Source organism: Parasteatoda tepidariorum, chromosome 8 (assembly GCF_982258835.1).
Source record: "Parasteatoda tepidariorum strain Cologne lab strain chromosome 8, Ptep-v5.0, whole genome shotgun sequence".
Taxonomy (NCBI): Eukaryota; Metazoa; Arthropoda; class Arachnida; order Araneae; family Theridiidae; genus Parasteatoda; species Parasteatoda tepidariorum.
This window is the reverse complement of record NC_141762.1, coordinates 20,913,733-20,933,720: the sequence shown is the minus strand read 5'-3', so window position 1 is coordinate 20,933,720 and position 19,988 is coordinate 20,913,733. Positions and strand designations below refer to the sequence as shown.

The 19,988-nt window shown below is 27.8% G+C and overlaps 1 protein-coding gene across 1 annotated transcript in view; it reads right to left on the bottom strand.

Annotated features, from left to right (window-relative positions):
• The window catches only part of LOC107438948 (protein rhomboid), a 315,987-nt gene that overhangs the window by 96,401 nt on the left and 199,598 nt on the right, over positions 1-19,988 (bottom strand). Inside the window, exon 5 of the mRNA XM_043042883.3 lies at positions 10,838-11,002. Coding sequence (XP_042898817.1) covers positions 10,838-11,002 — 165 coding nt within the window. The remainder of the gene's footprint in view (positions 1-10,837; positions 11,003-19,988) is intronic.

Sequence of the window (19,988 nt, the reverse complement as noted above, 5' to 3'; positions counted from 1 at the left end):
TCGAGAATTTTTCAAACGAACTATAACATTTTAGCACACAATAATAAAATTCATTTACCTAAAAATAGTTCCTTGTAAAAATAATTTTTAAGAAGTATTAATAATTTCATATTATTTTATTTTTTAAGAGAATAGTCGAATGAACTTTAAATTGAAAATTTAACAAATGCCATTTTGAATGACAAAATACAAAATTTAATGTGTGCTAAATCAATCAAATAAACCTTAATTATTCAATTTTAAAAAAGTTATATATTTAACATTTAATTTCTCAAGATTTTTCGACAGATTTCGTTCAAATTTAATATTTTACCATTTAAATTAATATTCTTTAAAATTATGTAAAAATTTGTATATTTTTAAATTCAAAATTGTTCCGACCATTAAGAATAAATAATTTAAAAAAAACTATTTTTGACAGGGAATTATTTTTAGGTTAATGAATTTTATTATTAGGTGCAAAATTTTTTCAATTCGTTTCAAAAGTTCTCGAAACATGGCGAAATGCATGAAAACTGCAACTGAATAAAAGAGTCCAAACTTTCAACCTAAAAAAACTTTTGGGATCTTAATTTCCATATTGTGAATATCATCAATATTTTGAGAGGCAAATATCCAAATTCAACAACAACAACATTTAGGGGAGAGTCTGGTATCCCCGCTCACTTAAGGAGCATTGCTTATATTTCTGTATAATACTGAGTAATAATCAACATTTTTGTATGTTTCTATTGTTTTATCATCTAATTAAATAATGCAAAAAGAATAAAATAAAATAAAAAGTAGTTAAACTTAAAAAAATAGAAATTTAAAAAAACATGTTTTTCAGCTCTTTTCAAAATGTGTCGGGTAGCCCCGCCCAGTTACAAAAATTGAGTTTTTTGGCTATTTTTTCAGGTGTAAATGAGAATGACCATTTTTCCTCATTTATCAATTTTATCACAAAATTATTTTATTTATTACATATTTATATACTTTTAGTGAATTCTATCATTTAATAACAACAAATGTCATACTTTTTATCATTATTAATGTATATTAATATATTATAATATTAATATATATTTATTTTAAATATGTAACGAAAATAATTTAATTTAAGTAACAATAATTAATAACAATAGTTGCTTTTCAATATAAACTTATTTGGTTGATCTCTTCTTATAAACTTAATATAAAATACTTCTTATAAAATTACAAATTCACTTTGTATTTTGATTGCATTCAAATGCTTCTGTAGATTGATTCGTACAGAAATAAGTGAAAATAAATAAGTAAGCAAATAGCTTATCATAATATTTATGATTTCTTGATATTAAATTTAATTTGGATATATCAATTACATTTTAAAAATATTTAATTTTTCATTTTTAAATATATAAATTTATGTTTCATATAATATTAAAACATATATTTGTTGTTAAAAATGCATATAACATTCAAATTTGAAGCAATAATATAATAATCTTTGCAACCGTACATTTATCGACGAAATAAAATTGGGGGGTATACCCGACATTCATGTGAGCGGGGCTACCCGAAATCCAATTTTTTTGTAAATTTGTAATTACTCGAACAATTTTTTACTAACAAACTTCTTTCTTTGTGCAAATTAAACTTAAGACTACATACTTTAATGCTGCATGTATAAATAAAATTATTTTTTTAGTATTAAAATGAAGTTTAATCGAAACATTCAACCAATTTTTCTTAATTTCATGACTACTGTATTCAACATATTTTCAAAACTATTGTTTACCATGTTACGAGCTACATAAATACTTGAAACTTTGAAAATAATCTTTGTTTAATATAACAATTAATGTCCGATGGCCCATTGACTTGAAAAAATATTCTATACATATGAAATTGACAGTGGGCGGGAGTACCCGCTGGGCGGGGCTACCCGACTCTCCCCTATATATGTAGGTAGAGGAAGCACGTTTGCCTGATTTCATAACTTAAAAAAATATCTTCTGCACCAACTAATTAGCATATTTTAAGTTTGGCCCTCAAACCACTTAGATTGAAATCTAGTAAGTTAAAATCCGATCATTAAATCAGGAGTTATTCAGGTTTTTTATGTTTTTTTACTTTACGCACTGTATATAATACAGCATAACTTTTACAAATAATAATGCTTTTCATTATTCCTTTTTCCTTATTAAACCTAATATATTAATAATGATAGGAAGAGAAATGAGGGGAAAAATAGTGATGAGTAATTTTATAAATGCAACAATTATCTTTAATGATCCTATAAAATCTGGATTAAAAATCAGAAATGAACTTATTTCATATTAACAACTCACTCTAGATTGCATCTGTGGAAAACAGAACTAATTATCTAATAGAATTATTACTATTTTGTTTTATATTTTGGACATTCTCGTAGTTAGTTGACCTGTCAAAGGTACAGAAGAGCTTAAGAGCAATAAATTACTATAAATTAAATCTTAATTTGACTAGTGAAAAATGACCATTTAGAAAAATTGATGGAAATCACTTAAAACTAATGCATTAAACCTGTACTTGAAATTCTCATAAGTGATAGCAGAAACTTAGGTCTGAAAAAGCTGTTACAGTAAATAAACACTCTGTCCTCAATAAATAAATAAATGCATAAACAAAATACTTTAAATAATTATAAATTCAATGATCAGATTTTCATTTACAAATTCAGAACATTCGGGTTTTCAATAAGCAAATAAAGTATTTTCAATAAGTAAATTTACAAATTCAGAACATTCGTGTTTTTATAATGCAAAACAAAAACATAATATAGCAACAATGAATATAATATAAAAACTGAACTTAAATAATAATCAGTAGAAAATAACAGACCATCATTTTTAATTTATTCACTTATTTTTTGCGTTACGATATTTTTTATTCCTGTATGCATACGCGTACATAATACCACATAAGTTTTATAGAAAATAATTTTTGGTTTGGAAAAATATAGTCATAAATGTAAATAATCATATGTATGCAATTTTTTTAAACCAATATTTATCTTAAACCAACTAAAATCTACTTTGCCTACTAAAATTTTATGTACTAAATATTTTACATATTCTTTACAACATTTAAAGACAAATTCGTAAAATAAATCGAAATAAAATTTGTGTACTGTTACCTAAAATTTTCATTTTAAATCGAATAACTATTTTAATTATAACGTCATAGAATGAAATTTATTTCGATAAGATCAATCATTTAAAAAAAGTTTACTACTTCTTAAAACTTATAATACTCAGCCCCTCTTAAAAAACATGTCACGTATTTTTAACAAAAACTTGAAATTTGTTTTTATTACTTTTGAGTATTATTGTGTAATAGAATGCTTAAAATGTAAAAAAATTATATAATTTTTAATAATTGTAATTTTATTTTTACATTTAAGTTTAATTAATTTTTTATTATTAAAATATAATACTATAGGAAAATTAAACTCTTCACTTATATTGATTTAGACAAAATCAATACTGATCGATAAATAATAATTATTGATAAAATTATTTGAAGGGTTCAGGTACTACCTGAAGCAACATCAGCTTCACACTATTACAGCATGCTTTCAAAAGCAATAATTTAGAATAATGTTTTAGTAGAATAAACTTTTTCTGTACATTCATGTAGGATTCAGTGCATTCACGTATATGCGGGGATGTGTAAATACGGGAAATTAGTTACTGATTGTAGCATAAATAATGGTATTGGTTAAAAATTATGTCAATCAAGAAACTTTTCTTTTCCTAGATCTCCCACTTTCTTCAATCTTAAGTCACCATTTATTTGTATCTCTAACCTCCCCCCCCCCTCGAAAGGAAGACAAGAAAACAATTTGAATTTTCTGAGATATGCACCCTTCTTGTCCTTAAAGTGGTTCTTCTCCAAAAATTTAGCTTTGTATTCTAACACATATTTTCGGTGACAATCACGGTGGTCCTTTTCAGGAACCTTCGAATTCATGGAATCGAATGCTGGCAACATACAGATTTTGCTGTTTTACTGGATTGTTTGTTATAGGCAGAAAGCAAGATCAGGTTAAATTGAGCCACGTTTACGAGCAGTCTGTTACTTATAATAAAATAACAGGAACAACAATATTTTTCCCACTCCTTTATGCAAAATGATCAATTTTTATTTAAAAAAAAGTTAAATGAACAATGGAAATACCTTAATTAATTATTTATTTATTTCATTCTGATGTACACACCAGCTACAAGTAAAAATTAAGCACAACTGTTAAATTTATTTTTCGTGACAGAAATAATATTATTATAATCAAAATATTTACATGTTCAAATAATTATCATAATAAAAGTTGATGAAATTACACACATATATTGCATATATATAGATATAATCATTATCATTAAGGATTTTCCTTATTAGTTATTTTTATTAATTGAATTTAAAAATATGTTTAATATCTTTCTTAAATTTGAAATTTTCAGTACTTTTCTTATTTCTTAATTTTAATTTATATAAATTTCGTTATAAGATGTACAAAATATAGTTTACTTGCACTAAAACCAATTCAATGATTGAAAATTTGATTTTATTGCTACTTATTTCTTACATTTGATTTCAACATTAAATTAGTTTTAATGGGTATTCTTCTTAACATATTTTTCCCCGTCAACGATCATCCGGTTCACATTGTGAATTTACACATCTTTTGTGCTCAACTTTTATAACATTTGTATTTATACAAGACTATAAGGACTAAGGAACCTATAATTCTTTCCTTATTCAAAAACTAGCTGCATGCATTCATATTTCGTAGTATATATTTTAAATCTTAAAATCTAATTTCGATATTCGATATATATAGATAAAAAAAATCATAAGTGATGCGAAGTGTGTGGTCATATTTTTCGCAAATTTAACCTCTCCTCCGCAAAGAAATTTCGAAAATTGATACTTAAACACAGCTCTTTTTTCTTAATTTAGTGAATGAAAAAATTTTTTTGACATAAATTTTTGAAATAAAATTTTGCAACACAACCTTTACGTAATTTGATGACTTCTTTTCCAGTTGCAATAAGAATATGATTAAAAGTATAGTATAAACGAATATTTTATATAGTATAAGCAAAAACATGCACGAGAACTGCAAACGTGCATGACATAGTTTTTTTTTTCGCATCAAAAATCAATTTTTTATATCAAAGTATTGTAAATCAAATTTTTGTCGTGAAAAAATCAAATTGCCGAAGTATTACCTTGCTACAACTTCGAAAAATATTCTGTAAACATGAATCGTGGCAGTATGTTATAGAATTATTGTGATGGATAAATAAATAGAGCTTTTATCGCATAGAAATTCCCTACCTAATTTCATTATAAGACCAAAACTTTTGATACAAAACATCTTTCGTTTTTTTTATTATTATTATTATGTGAAATTTCGTACTTAGAAATGGTTATTATCTACTCTTAAAATGGAAGTTCAAAATAATAAATTTATAATATCAATGTTTCAAGAAAAAAAAAGAAAAAAAGAAAATTATGTACCGTGAAGATTTAGTTTGGCTTTGTGGTGCCCCCCTATCCTCTGGTGCCCTAAGCACGTGCTTAGTGTGCTTAATGGTTAATCCGGCCTTGATGAGAAGAATGTTTGGAATGTCGATTAATATTGATTTCAAATCGAATTATTTAGCTGCTTCTTTTTATTCTAAGATAAACAGTGCAAGTATGAGATTATTTGAAGAAACATTTTGCTACTCAATTGAAATTTACGCTTGCCCCTTTGTTGTTTTAAATTTATCTACATTAATAATAAAAAAAAGAGTTCGGGCGTATTTCTTGCCCAGAATCATTTGTGCTAGGGTCCTAAAATTTAGACAGTGGGTGCAAGGAATAATTTTAGCCCCTAGGTTTTCAGAAGTTTTCAATTATTTCGTTTGGGAGGGATGTGTGAGAAACACGTTTTTCTCATAGCCTTAACTTTACGCATTACTAAAAGAAGTTTTTGCCTTTTTTAATGAATTAAAAGTTAATATAAGTGATATTTGCTAGCTTACAACTCTATTTCATCAAACGGGAATTAAACTAAGAATGGATATTGAACTACTACGTAATAAATTTTGCTTTTCATCAATTTACAAATGTATCTACCTCGAAACAGTGATGTAAACTATTTTTTATTTATGTTGTATTTTAGATACATATAAATATTTTTAAAAAAAATAATTTTTACCTATTGTCGATTTGCAGGCCGACATACACAACAAATATTCACAAAATCTGTCATTTCGATAACAAAAATAAGTAGCTTAACAGGTGCAAAAAATCAACTTTTACGTCGGAAAATACATTTAATTTACAGTAAACATTCATTATAACGAAAATTTCTAACAGTAGAGGAAATTATTGTTAAACCGAGTTTAACGTTATCCATATTTCATAAGTTGTATACATGTGTTGTTATACACACATTTTAGGATAAGATTAAGATTTTTTTTTTTAAAAATTCTGGATTACCATTCTGATTCAAAATACGCATCCTGCTTTTGTCAAAGAATTGTACACTGAATTATGCAGCTCTGTACTTTATGAAAGGCAGAAATGTCTATATACTAGTAGGAATGTTTCGTTTGAACAAACAATTTTCAAAATCGCAATAAATTTTCGCAAGAAGAAAATGAAAGAAAGTGCAATACCTTTTGATGTTATTGATAAAACTGAATACTGATGTTAATAGTAAGTTGTCGAGAACGGAAATAGAGGGGGGGGGGTATGGAATAAAATTAAGTATTACCGAAAAAAATTAAAAATAATAACAAACATTTCATTTAATGCTTGAAATTATTTTTTCATTTAATTATAATTTTTTCTTAAAAATTATTCATGCAATTTGTATATTTTTGAAACGTTCTCAAACGACAACGTGTAAAAATATGACGATTTTTCATTAAACTCAAAATATGTAGGAAAAAAATCATTATTCATTTCCCCTACTTCTCAATTGAGCTGTGCATATAGAGCTTTAATAAAATTCATCTGAAGCACTTTAATTTTCTACTAGCAGTCATTTAAAAAAACAAAAAAATATGTAAAAATAAATGAAAAAAGTAACCAATATAAACAAAAATCATGAAATATTTAGGAATTAAAGTATTAGAATTAAAATCCTCTGAAGTTGATTTTAATTTTTTGAATAGGAGATCGATAAAAACCTATTTCCGGGAATTATTTGAAACTTTTCAAAAATCTCTTTTATTACCGTTGGAGCCTGAAGTTAAATTTTCCTTAAATGAATTATTTTCACTTCTCATATTTTATTAATAAAGAATATTTTAGAATTAATACACAAATTTTGATTTCGAATTTTTATTTATTTATTTTTTTTATTTTTTATTTTTTTATACAGAGCTTCAAAATTTCAATTTAATTTCTAAGGATGATTATTTGGTAATTTAAGGGTTTTAAAAAATTTCATAGCTAATTCAGCTTTATAGCTATTCAAATAATTTTATTACATTAAATAATATAAAAAAAATGTTCATATGATAATATTTTTATGAAAAATTCTTTCTAAATATTTGTTCTGGTACTTGAATTCAGGTAAAAATATTTTTAAATACTTTTTCCTTAAAACATTAAAAAGAAGCTTAACATAAAACCCTTCCTGAAAAAAAAAAAAAAAAAACATTATTAATAATTTTAATATAATATTTAGGATTAGCTCACATGAACAAAATTTGTCCAATCAAATGTTTGAGTTTTCCGTAATAGAGGGCAGCACTACAGCTAGTTTTTTTTTCAATATTACAAGTAACATGGTTTAATCTGCTCTAAAGTTTAATTATGCTATTTTTTTTCATTGCAAGAGTAATTTTATAGTCAGTCTTTACAAGTTTAACTAATAAAAATTTGGGTTAGAAAATATAATCTCTTTCTTCACAAAATGTTTGGAACTAGAAACATTGGAATATTTCACGAGATTAGTTTCATATAAAAATCAAAACATTTATTTTTGCTGAAATATTTTAATCGGTAAATAGAAACGTTGTTATGTATATTTTAATAAAGAAAAATATAAGCGATATGTCTTTCTGCCGTAAGCACACAAGAATTATATTATTTCTAGTAGTTAAAATTAAACCTTTTTAACAATGTAATGTAGATGGCAGCACTGCAGTAAAAGTTTGATAAAAATAGTAGAAACTGCTACAACGTAATAATTTATCTAATTTTTGTTAATTAAATTGTCAAATTTTATTATCCATTTAGTTTTTACTATGTTTAAAAATATAAATGTTATATCATAGAGCTATTACTAGTTGTGAACTTTCTTTTTTTAAAAGGGTCCGAATAAAATTTTTTATGACTAAGCGCAAAATGCGAATTTCTGCAAAAGATGATTCAGTACTTTGACGATTGAATTGGTTTTGAAACTTGAAGAAATAAATATTTGCAATTAAAAGAAAGATTAAAGTGACTAATTTCATTAAAGAGAATAAATGTCACTATTAAACGATAACAGCAATATGATTTTATGACAGCTGAAGAAAATTTATAATTGAAGTTGAAAACTTATTGTTTGAAAAGCATATTTTAATTTAAATTAATATGAATTAGATATTATTTTTATTAATTCACTAAGTGACTGGGGAAAATTGTTGAAGATTTTAGCAAAAATAATACGAAAAAATTTAATAACATAACTAAAACTCATAAGACAAATGCACACTTCTATAATTTTAAAGTAAGATTTAAAATTTACTTTAAATGTTATTGAAGTAGATTTTTGCCTATAGTAGTTTAAGATAATATATAATATAATTGGCATGAAGTTAATGGACTTAAAAATTTTTATATTAATTATATAGATTTTAAAAAAATGGTATAGAGAAAGCTGGTTTTCAAAAGCTGCATAAGAGAAAAAAAAAAAACAACCTAACTTAAATCTATTTCGCAGTAAAAAATTTCAAATTTGACTAGTATATGAAGAACCAATATAGAAAATAAAATTAATCTATGAAAGTCTTTTTTTACAGTTTTTGTTTATCCTTTATTTTTTTTAAAGATGAAATTAAAATATTGATATAAATGTCACATAAAGTGAAATATTAAAAAACCTATAATGTGATTTTAAAGTTATAACTTTATTAAATAAATAAAAGTTATTATTTTTATATAAAACAATTACCCTTGAGATTAAATATGAAATAGAAATGAAAAGTTACGCCAAGAGATGGCAGCAGCAACAGCAACCTTACTTTTAAAATAGTTCAGCAAAATTATTTAAAAAAAATTATGTTGATTTATAGTTTTTTCTTATAGTTATCATAAAGTGAGATATATTTGAGGTTGTTTAAAAGTATTTATATAAATTTAAAACAATATTTTTATTTTTTAAAATTAGAGTAAAGAATTTAAATTTTCAAATAAATAAAAAAAAAGGAACAAGTATTTTACTAAGAGATGGCAGCACAAAGACAATCCAAAGTATTTGTTTTGAAATTAAAAGATTTTTGTGAAAATTAATTTTACAAGCAAAATTTTCAAAAAAATTTTAAATCATGTTATTTTTTTAAATTTTCAATTATTGAATATGTGTGCGATTTTGTCGATAACTCTGCTGCAGTTGTGCAAAAAAGTAAATCATGTCAGCAGTGGAACTTAAAGTGAAAAGTAGAGAAAAAAATTGAAAAATTTCGTATAGCTGTGCTGATAGAACAAGATCTCAACTATATTTTCCGTCTTACAAAAAATATTAAATATGAATGGCTAAGATTACTGATACTTTTGTCAGACCCTCTGGGGCTCGGGGCAAGCACAGAAATTGGGGCTCCCTTAATCCCTGGAAATCTGATACACTTTTTAAAATGAAATAAAATATTTTTTTTAAACCAAAAAATGTATAAAAATAGTATTTTTTTCAGAAATTGAAATTTTATAAATAAACAAGTCTGATTACCCTCTTTTTTAATCTACACATTATTCTTTTAGATGCTTGTTTCTATCCTTTTAAAAATGGAAGAAAATGAACATTTTTCTAATCAAATTTAGAAAAGTGTATGTAATACAAAAAATTAAAGTAAATTTTTTTAATAATTTTCTTTATTTTTGTTTTTATATTTTGGGAACCCCTTATATTTGATGTCGGGGGATTGCCTCGTTTGTCCCAAAATTATTTGTTATTAATATTATATTATTACTGTGTTAATTGATGCACTCACCGATTCTAAACCATCTGTTATTATATTATTAATTTATTATTATATTTCCTCTGACTTTGTCCTTTTTTAGATGCAAAATAATTTCATACCTTTTGCTTGTTAAGTTATCTTAATTTTGAAATTTGATAAAAATTTGAAATGGAAATTTTTAAATAATATTTTTTTAATTTCTACTGTCTTAAAACACAGAAAAGTCATTCTCAACAGAACTGATCGCAAGGTGGGAAAAAAAGTTATCTTATCTCTTATAAATTTGCTTGAAGTTAAACAGCTTCAAGTTCAATATGTTTAAATGTCGGTGCTAGGGACCTGACATGGTATCCTGTCCGATTTAGGCTTCATTGGAATTTTATTACTCCACCCATTTTTTTCTCACTTTACAAAAAATTTCAATCAATCTATGATGATACTAATATAATATTTTTTCGTAAATACCTAAAGGGGCCTTCAAAAATATTATACACACTAGATCTGATTTTTTTTCCGACTACTGATTTTAATGAACGCAATGCATAATAAATCGATTCAATTTCACTATCATACGCAATTAGGAAGCTCATATAAAACGTGATAATGATTAAATATTGATAGTGACAAGACAAATAGAGGAGTGCAGTTAAGAAAAAGAGAGTACTGACCACTGCAACGAAGTCATCGAATGTGATGGCGTAGGTCTTGTTTTCTCTGGCCTTGGAAGCCAGGACTTCCCTCTTCGATGGCTCAATGCATTCTTGGAAGTCTGGACTCTCCAGAGCCACAAGAAAATCATCCCACGGAATTTCACCAAAACCTTCGTTGTCAAACTGGAAGAAGAAAAAAATCATTAACTGTACTTTAGATTATAAAACTTTTACAGCTTTTAAACACTTGAGATAGAACCACGTGCCACGCACCGTAAGATGCTTTTGTCAAAAAATCACCAACAACTTGTTGTACATGTTGGTAGACAATCATCACAGAAATGAAAAAGACATTCGTAATTCGTATCGCAGAAATTAAAAAGATAGCTTCGATTTTTAAGGGATTCGATTTCGATTCCTTCTAACTAGAGCCCCTGAATTAGACAGGCCGACTTATCATTTATTGTTGGAGCAAAGAGCTAACATAAGCACAGCGAATAAATATTTTCAAGTGGTAGTTTATTAATTGTAATTCTTGGTTTAATAAGTTCGATTTAGTAGATTTTAATCCACCACTATTTCTAAACAATGCGTAGGCTTATATAATTCACCACTTTATAGTACTTATTACATGCTTTACATTTTTAAAAGCTTGCAAATATTGTCAACTATTTGCAAAATTTACTTTGTAGTTATTTACAGTTTTTTAAATTATTTTGGCGTGTCCGGCGCAGTTGGTATCTCTGTAATAACATAACTAATACTAACATAATGTTAACTTGCGAACTTGTTTGCTCCAATATTGCTTGATAGGTCAGCTCTGATAGTATAGGAGCCTTACTTCTAACTACATCTGATTGCCCTACGTGTGCCAGCGAATGCTTAAAAATAACATGTAAGTAGAACTGATCGTGTAAGTATTTGCGATCGCGTGCAGTGAGAAAGCCTGGCAATTAGACAACCATAATTTTTAAACTAAAATCACTACTTCTTTCTTTTTTATTTTTATTTATTAAAACAACCAATTGGGTACTTGCACTTCAAGAAGAAGATTACAGATACTCACACATGTGACCTATGACATAAGCGCCAGCTGATTGCTTATAAGCAAAATGGCGTGTTGAGGTTGAGCAAAGTTTCTCCATATAAGTCAGAATGTTAGCAGAGATGCCAACTTGCTCCGGACAGCAAATATACATTTTAAAGTGGTGGTTTATCAATTGTGATTCTTGGTTTAATAAATTCAATTTAGTAGATTTTCATCCACCACTATTTCTAAATAATTCGTGGGCTTATATAATTCATCACTTTATAGTACTTACGTCATGCTATACCTTTTAAAAAGCAAGCAAAAATAGTTAAATATTTGAAAAATTTAATTTGTAGATATTTACCGTTTTTTTAAAATTATTTTGGTGTGTCCGGAGCAGTTGGCATCTCTGTGTTAGTTAATGTGAAGTCAATTAAATACGCCGTCGTATCGTACATCGAATTTGTTGAAATATAAATCTTTTTCATCTAGGTCTTTTACTTAACTTTGATTTAATATTTGTTTATGTATTTTATTGTTACCGTGAAATAATTTTGTTTCGTGGCAACTTCGGTGCATAATTATTTGTCTATGTTCTACATGGCTTAGTGCCTGTCTTTGTGCTAAGTACAAAAAAATATATGGTGAAAGTATTGAAATCTCTCGCAAAGAAGTATAGAATGTGTCACTAAAGAAGATTGATACTTTACGGGTTCGGCTTACTCGAAATAAAATGGAACAAACGGTTGCTACCGTAAACAAATGCCACGTTTCAACAACCAATCAAAATCGAGATACCCACACTACGTCACTTACATGTATCCCATTGTTGTAAAATCACTATATTCTTTCTAACATTTTGTAATAACGAATCCTCCACAATCATTTAGAGTTGGCGTTCTTCTTAATCAATCTGTAACCTGCCCATGTTGTAAATTCGAAGGTGGGCTTAAACAGAATAACTATAACATTCAATAGATATGAAGAGCTTGCTCACAGATTTGTTAAAGTCAACGAAACGTAAAGATACGCAGGGTCAGAAAAAAAAAATCGATTAAATCTTGTATTAATCTGGGAAGCGTACGGAATTTAAAGTAAATGTGCGAAATCTCTCTAGCATTTCTACAGTTTTTTGAAACCACGTGTTTATTTTGGGTAAAGTCTCGCTTTTAAGACGCGTTACTATGAAACTAAATATTTCGAAATCAAAAGGAAATCGAAATAATAAAAAAAAGATTATACTGAAAAGCAAAATTAATAGAGAATTGTGTTAATTCTTTGAGGAGAGACGGAAAAAAAAGGCCAATATTATATACGCCAAAGGCAATTTATTTTGACGACTGTCGCTAATTGAAGTAAAATAATAAGTTATCAACTAAAAAGCAAAATCATTGGAGAAATGGTGCTAATTGGTGTCAGAAAGCGTAAAAATGGTCAAACTGTTATTGGCGTCAATGAGGCTTAGTTAATTTCGGTAATTTGTGCTAACTGCAATAAAAAAAATTAAAAGAAATAGGTTATAATCTAAAAAGCAAAATTAATGGAGTTTCGATTAATGGATGTAACCTACTTATTCGTTAGGGGGAACCGTAGAAAGTCATCATATTATTAATGAGAGCCGCGGTGCCTCGCAATGAGGTGAAGCAGGTTCAAATCCCGGCGATGGCTGTTGGAGAAGAATTCTGCACCCGGCTCACATCGACCACAGTGCTGACGTAAAATATCCTCAATGGGATACAGATCATGGGTTAGAGTCCCCTTGCCATCAGTCTAACTGTGAGAGGTTTTCGTGGTTTTCCTCTTCATGTAACGCAAATGAGTGTTATTTCCATCAAAAAGTTCTCCAAAAAGATAAGTTTATCCCAATACTTGATCCAAGAGTTCCCTTATCTTCCGGATTGGGTTCAAAATTACAAGACTACGGAGTTGAGAATTGGTAGCCCTAAACTCAAAAAATTGGGTCGGCTATTCAACAACGGTTATGAAATATAATATACTATAATTGACACCTAAACGTAGATATATTCTTAGGCAATAAGTACTACTGGCACTACGGTAATTGGGACAGTTTTAATAAGTACCATTATATATGCTCTATGTATTTGAACAGTAAATTTGGTGCCTATTAAAGCTGAATTAATAATTTGCATTTTCATGACAGATACCGAGAAAATAAGTTTTTAAAAGCCTTTAGAAGATGTAAGTACAGGAGAAAGTAGCTTGTTTAACGTGGTAAAATCTTAAATATCATGATTTGCATCGAGCAATAGCATATGTCAGATAATACTGAATACAATTAATCATTATTATGATGGGATGAACAAAAAAATAACTTGTTTTGCTTAATTTAATGGAATAAAGCTACCGGGGAGGGTAATAAATAAATAATTAGAATTATTCTATACTTATTAATTGTGTTGGTATTTGTCATATAGTCTTGTGCATTATTTTGTAGTGATGTTTAGTACTGGTTTATTGATTCTTTTTTTCACTGTCATCCAGTACAAAAAACGGGTATTCAGCTAGTATTAGTATAAAAATGTAATATATGTAAAATGTAATAAATGTTTTTTTTTTATTTCCAATGAGCTGCATAATCGGTCTTGCCGATGAGCAGACCTAGTGCGTTCTCCAGAGGTGGTATCCACTCTTTCAGGACCACCACAATGGGTGAGATACCGTTGGTCATGTTAATTTGGAGGTCTAGTTTCTGCCACACTAGATGGCAGCACCGAGACTCCATTTGGATTCTAAAGTGCACGAGGAATTTTTTTAATTTTGCCGGAAATGCCAAAAGCCAATGAGGCACTCCAGGGATCTTTTACATGCCGCGTAATCATACGACATGACCGCTGAGGATTTTCTGCATCCCGAAAATCCGGTGTCTGGGCCGGGGATCGAACCCGCAGACTTGGGCTCAGAAGGCCGACGACAAACCAACTGCGCCACCCAGCCACATGTAATAAATGTAATGTATAATAATTTTTTTTCGATTCTGTGGCAAGAAAGTATTGTTTATAGTAGATAATATTGAACAGAAATATCGAAACAACGCTGGAGTCTGCTGTACTTATTCACCGTTCACTTTTCACTCGAATAAGCATTTTTTCATGATGTTCAAACACAGCATTAAAGTCAAAACTACCAAACAGGATTTTTGAAAATTCTGTCTTAAATTATTTGTTAAAAAACACGAGAAATTAAAATAAACAAATAAATAAGATTGCATTTGACCCCTCTCGAGCAAATAAATAAGTAAATAAATGAATACCAAAATAATGTGAGTTTTTTGCTTCTCTTAAATGGCTAGATGATCCAATTTTACTCAGATTTCACTTTTTTCTCCAAAAATCCTTTGAAGCGATCCATTAATCATATGAACATAATCACAAAACTTTCATTATTTATTTCCGATTGTTGTATAACCCGGTTTTCAAAAACATAATTCGCAAATTTTCCTTTAGATAATATAACAGTAAATCCTGTTTTCTAGTATCTGTATATGCATTCATCCAATTAAATAAATTAAAGCCTTTTAACTTTAAAATAATTGCCTTCTTTTCAGAGTCTTCATAAAATATCGATCTTATTTTTTGCTTATTCTATAAATTTTTAGAATTTCTTTTTATTTTCTATTTTTATTGTTAAACTCTACTGAATACAGTCACTTACAGTACAAAGTTCTTGGGGAAAAAATTCTTTGTTTTACCCAACATTTTTATATCTTTAAGTATCAAACACTTCTATATTAAAAAACCGGAAGGGTCGGCACAGCTGCTTTGGGTCTTTACCTTAACGTTAAATTTTATTTAGCTGTACAGAAACTATATGATGTTAATAATTCAAGTTATTAAGGTGTGTAGAAAAATGTACAAAGATAACGATGGAATCACGAAATTAATATTAATAATTTGCTTGAGAATTATTAACTTGATCGAAACTTGTGGGAAAAAATACCATACGGGCAGCTCTACAGGCAGCAGGAATGAGAGCTGAAATTTGACATGTTGAGAGGGCCAGGTTTATTTATAAACATAGCCTAGAGATTTTTAACGTTAAATTTCATTTAGCTGTATAAAAACTATACGACGTTAACAATTAAAATGATTAAAGTATTTAGAAAATATACAGAGATTACGATGGAGTTTTAAAAAAATTGACATTCGATAATTTGTTCGAGAATTATCAATTTGCTCGAAACTTGTCGGAAAAAATACCATACGGGCAGCTCTACAGGCAGCAGGAATGAGAGTTGAAATTTGGCATGCTGAGAGGGCCACGCTAATTTATGAACTTAACCTAGAGTTTTTTTCTTCAAAGTTCTGATTTGCGTGAAAGTTCTTGAAATTTTAAGAGCATTTGTTTTGCGAATTTTTTTCTCACTCTTTTTGCTTTACGTTACAATTTTGCTTTTATTGTTCAAAATCCATAAGACTTAGAAACTTGAAATTATGAAGGTGAGCAGAAAAAGTGTACAAGGAGTTTGATGGAATAAGAAAAAAAATTAAGATTGCATTGTTACTTTGAGAATTATTATCTGTTAAACTTATAGTAAAAAAAGAAAAAAATCATTTTAGTCGAGCTACTCTCCGTTGAAATGCAACTACAGAGATGAAATTTATTGGCTGAATTTGTCATTGTATTATAATTTTAATGAGACCATTTTAACTTTAAATATAGACTATTTATCCATTGTTGTAGAAATTTCCCCCCCTTCGTAATTAGACCTTTATATCGTTATTTTATAAACTTGAGCTCGAGTAGGTGTCAATCAAGAGTATAAGAGAGTGAGAGAGAGAAAAAGAGTGCGTGAGAGAGAGAGTGAGTGAGTGATTGATAGAAGAGCGAGATAGCGTGTTGTCAGATATAAATCTCAACATTTTTAGTGACATTTTGAAAAATAAAAAAAAAAATAAAAAAATTTATTACGAGCGATACGAACCATTCTCGACTTTAGTTATTTAAATTTCGTCAATGAGCAAAATTACTTCTCATTTGTTTCTTCTTACTGAGCCACACATTCTGTGTTCCTTAGGCTTAACTTTTTTTCTTTCAATTTCAGATTATTTTTCAAATCCAGGTAATTGTCGTTATAATTAACAAAAGGATCTTACCTAAAAGCTGAAATATTTTTTTTAAACCAAAAAGTTTCGCTCTTTAGTAGAAAATATTGACGTTTAAAAAGAAATTAACAGTAATGAATAAGAATCAGTTACGGGGGTTGGCGTGCAAAGCCTCTTAGTACTTTTAAATTTCGTTTTCTTCTTTTTTTTATGACTTTTAACTAAGCCATTTTTTTCTAATTTTTCATTTTACAATAATGCCAAAGATTACAGAATATGGGGCAGTACAGTCTATTCTGTTTCTTGAGTCGTTTAATTTTATGTTCAGTGCAACTTAAGATTCAGATAAGTAACAGCGAGCATTCGAATTTTCAACGAACATTATCGTGGGTTAAATGGAAGGGAAGTCATAATAACCTACAGTTGAGAGTCTGACAATGTGACTCTTAACCCATGATCTATATACCACAAAATTTATGTTAACGCTCTAGTCAGAAGAGGCTATAGCTACAATGGTCTAGGTAAAGAATTAGCGTCATAAGCTATTTCTCTTAAAACATATCAGTTGGTTCATAAAGTTAGATAAACGCGGGCAGTAATCTGAAAATATGTACCGGGTTCTCGAAGTAAAATATGTTGATATGTACCCTCGTTTTATTTAATTTCATCCCCGCTGTGTTGAACAACCGATTTAATCAATATTTAACTCGGTAGCTTTGTAATTAAAAACGTGACTCGGAAGACAAGTGGACATCTGGATTAAGCATTGGGATAAACTTGACTTTGTTGAGGTTTTATTGATGAAAACTTCACTGAGAAAAAAAAGATGGCCAAAACTACCGAAATGTGTTTAAATTTATCGGGTTTTTGGCTCTATGGAAATACTAATAGGTCGGTAATTTTTACCTAAGAGTGCTTTGGTGATAAATGTGGTAAAATTAAATATAAAATATGGTTTTATATTGTGTGATAAAATTCAGTAAATCTGGTAAAATTTGATGATTTGTCGTAGTACCGTAGAGCATGGCATGAATCAAAGTCACTCAAACAGAATATTAAGAACTATCCTAAATAGAGAATATTTCGCTTAAATTCGTAATTTAATGTTTCGGTTGTTTGTTTCAATTTAATCCAACTTCAGAAACTATGGCCCAATCAACAATTATGTGTTATTTTCATTAAAAACGGTTAGTGGCACGATGTACAAGCTTGCTTGAGCTAAAAGCTCATTTTAAGAAATTTAATTACTCAATAATTTCAAAAAATATATTATTTGCATTTTTAATAATTTATTATTTATAATATTATCAGCATTATTATAATTGTTAGGCCTAAAATTAATTAAAATCAATTTTTTTATAAGATACTAAGCCTATCATTATATTACTATTATCTATAACTTACTATTATAATAATTATTATTATCACTATTATTATTATTATTAAGCAAAAAATCCCTTTTCATAAGCTATTTAAGCCAATTATTATATCGTTATATATATGCTATTTCTATTATATGCCTAAAAATTTATTAAAATAATTTTTTATAAGCTGCTATTATTATCATTGTTATTATTATTATCACTAGGCCTAAAAACTAACTAAAGTCACTTTATTAAAGCTACTAAGCCTATTATTATCTATTAGCTACTATTATCTTTATTATTCTTATCATAATTATTATTATTATTAGGCTTTAAAATTAACTAAAACCACTTTTTTAATAAGCTAAGTCCCTATACGCTCTTAAATTGAACATTTCACTATACATGTTCGTCCTTTCTTTTTTTTAATTTTAAATGTTAGATGAAATGCTTTTTTTTATATATTTTTTTCCTTGTAGTGATTTCAATCATCTATCCAAAGGAATTCAAGGAGCAATTTGATTTATATCGTTGAATTTCTTACAGCACGAAAGAGAGAAAATTAATTAAAGCAGTCTAAGTAATAAGACTTGTTAGGCAAATCATAAGGCTGACAAGGAAACGATATGATGTTTTTTTTTCTTCCTTAGTTGGATAAAAATTAAGAAGAAAAAAATAAAGCAATAAAAAAAACCGACGATACTCGAAATTAAGTATTTAATTAAAAATATTAGATAGAGTTGCATGTAATTTTAGACAGTATTCAAAGACGTAATCAGTCTTGTTATAAAAGAAATATCAAAATTAAGTTTTCGCGTTACTTTGACATAAAACAAAATAGAAGGTTGTTTTTAATGAGAAGAAAAATTTCGCATTTCTTTACATATGTTACACTGAGAGGTTTTTTTTCTTTCTAAATTAACGAATAAAAACATCGTAAATATTTTTTTTTAATGGTGATTATTAAAACTGCTCCAATACTAAGCAGTTTTAATGCCAATACTTTGGAAATAAGTGTTTTACGGCCCCTCGAAAGGGATATGTACTGGAGAAAATTACTTGATAGTGGTAAATTTTGACTATCACGAGTTGGTCCGCGAGCATTAGCATCAAAAAAGAATTTCGCTTACTTTAATAACGTAAAGCCACCGTAAAGGGTAACAAATAACAATAAAAAAAAATTATATTACTTTCGCTATATTAATTAAAAAAAGCTTAGTAGAAGAACCAGGTAAGGGGCATTTTCAGAGCGAAAAAAAAAGTCCTATCCGAAGTATTTTATTACAAGACGGGACTATTAATTCGTTGCCTTATTTTATTTACCACTTCCTAATTTGGAATAAGAAACATACAAGCATACTAAAAACTAATGTGGATTAGTTATATTAAGATTAAAGTGAAGTCAAAAACAGTTCTGTTTCATTAAACATACCTACATTAATATAGCAACTTTATGTTATTTTCTCTGATTCATTAACTCCTCTTAAAAAGACACTTACCTAGTTCTTCCATCAGTCTTTATGTCTCTCAGTTTATAATATTTCTCAGTTTATAATATTCTCGTAATATTTCTCAGCACTGAATTATAGATTATTTACCTTTTTTTATTCACCTCGTGCGAAGAACGGGTATTCAGCTAGTTAATAAACATTATAATGTTAGTTAAACTAATTATATACACTATTTGGCTAACACCCAGCTTTACGAAACCG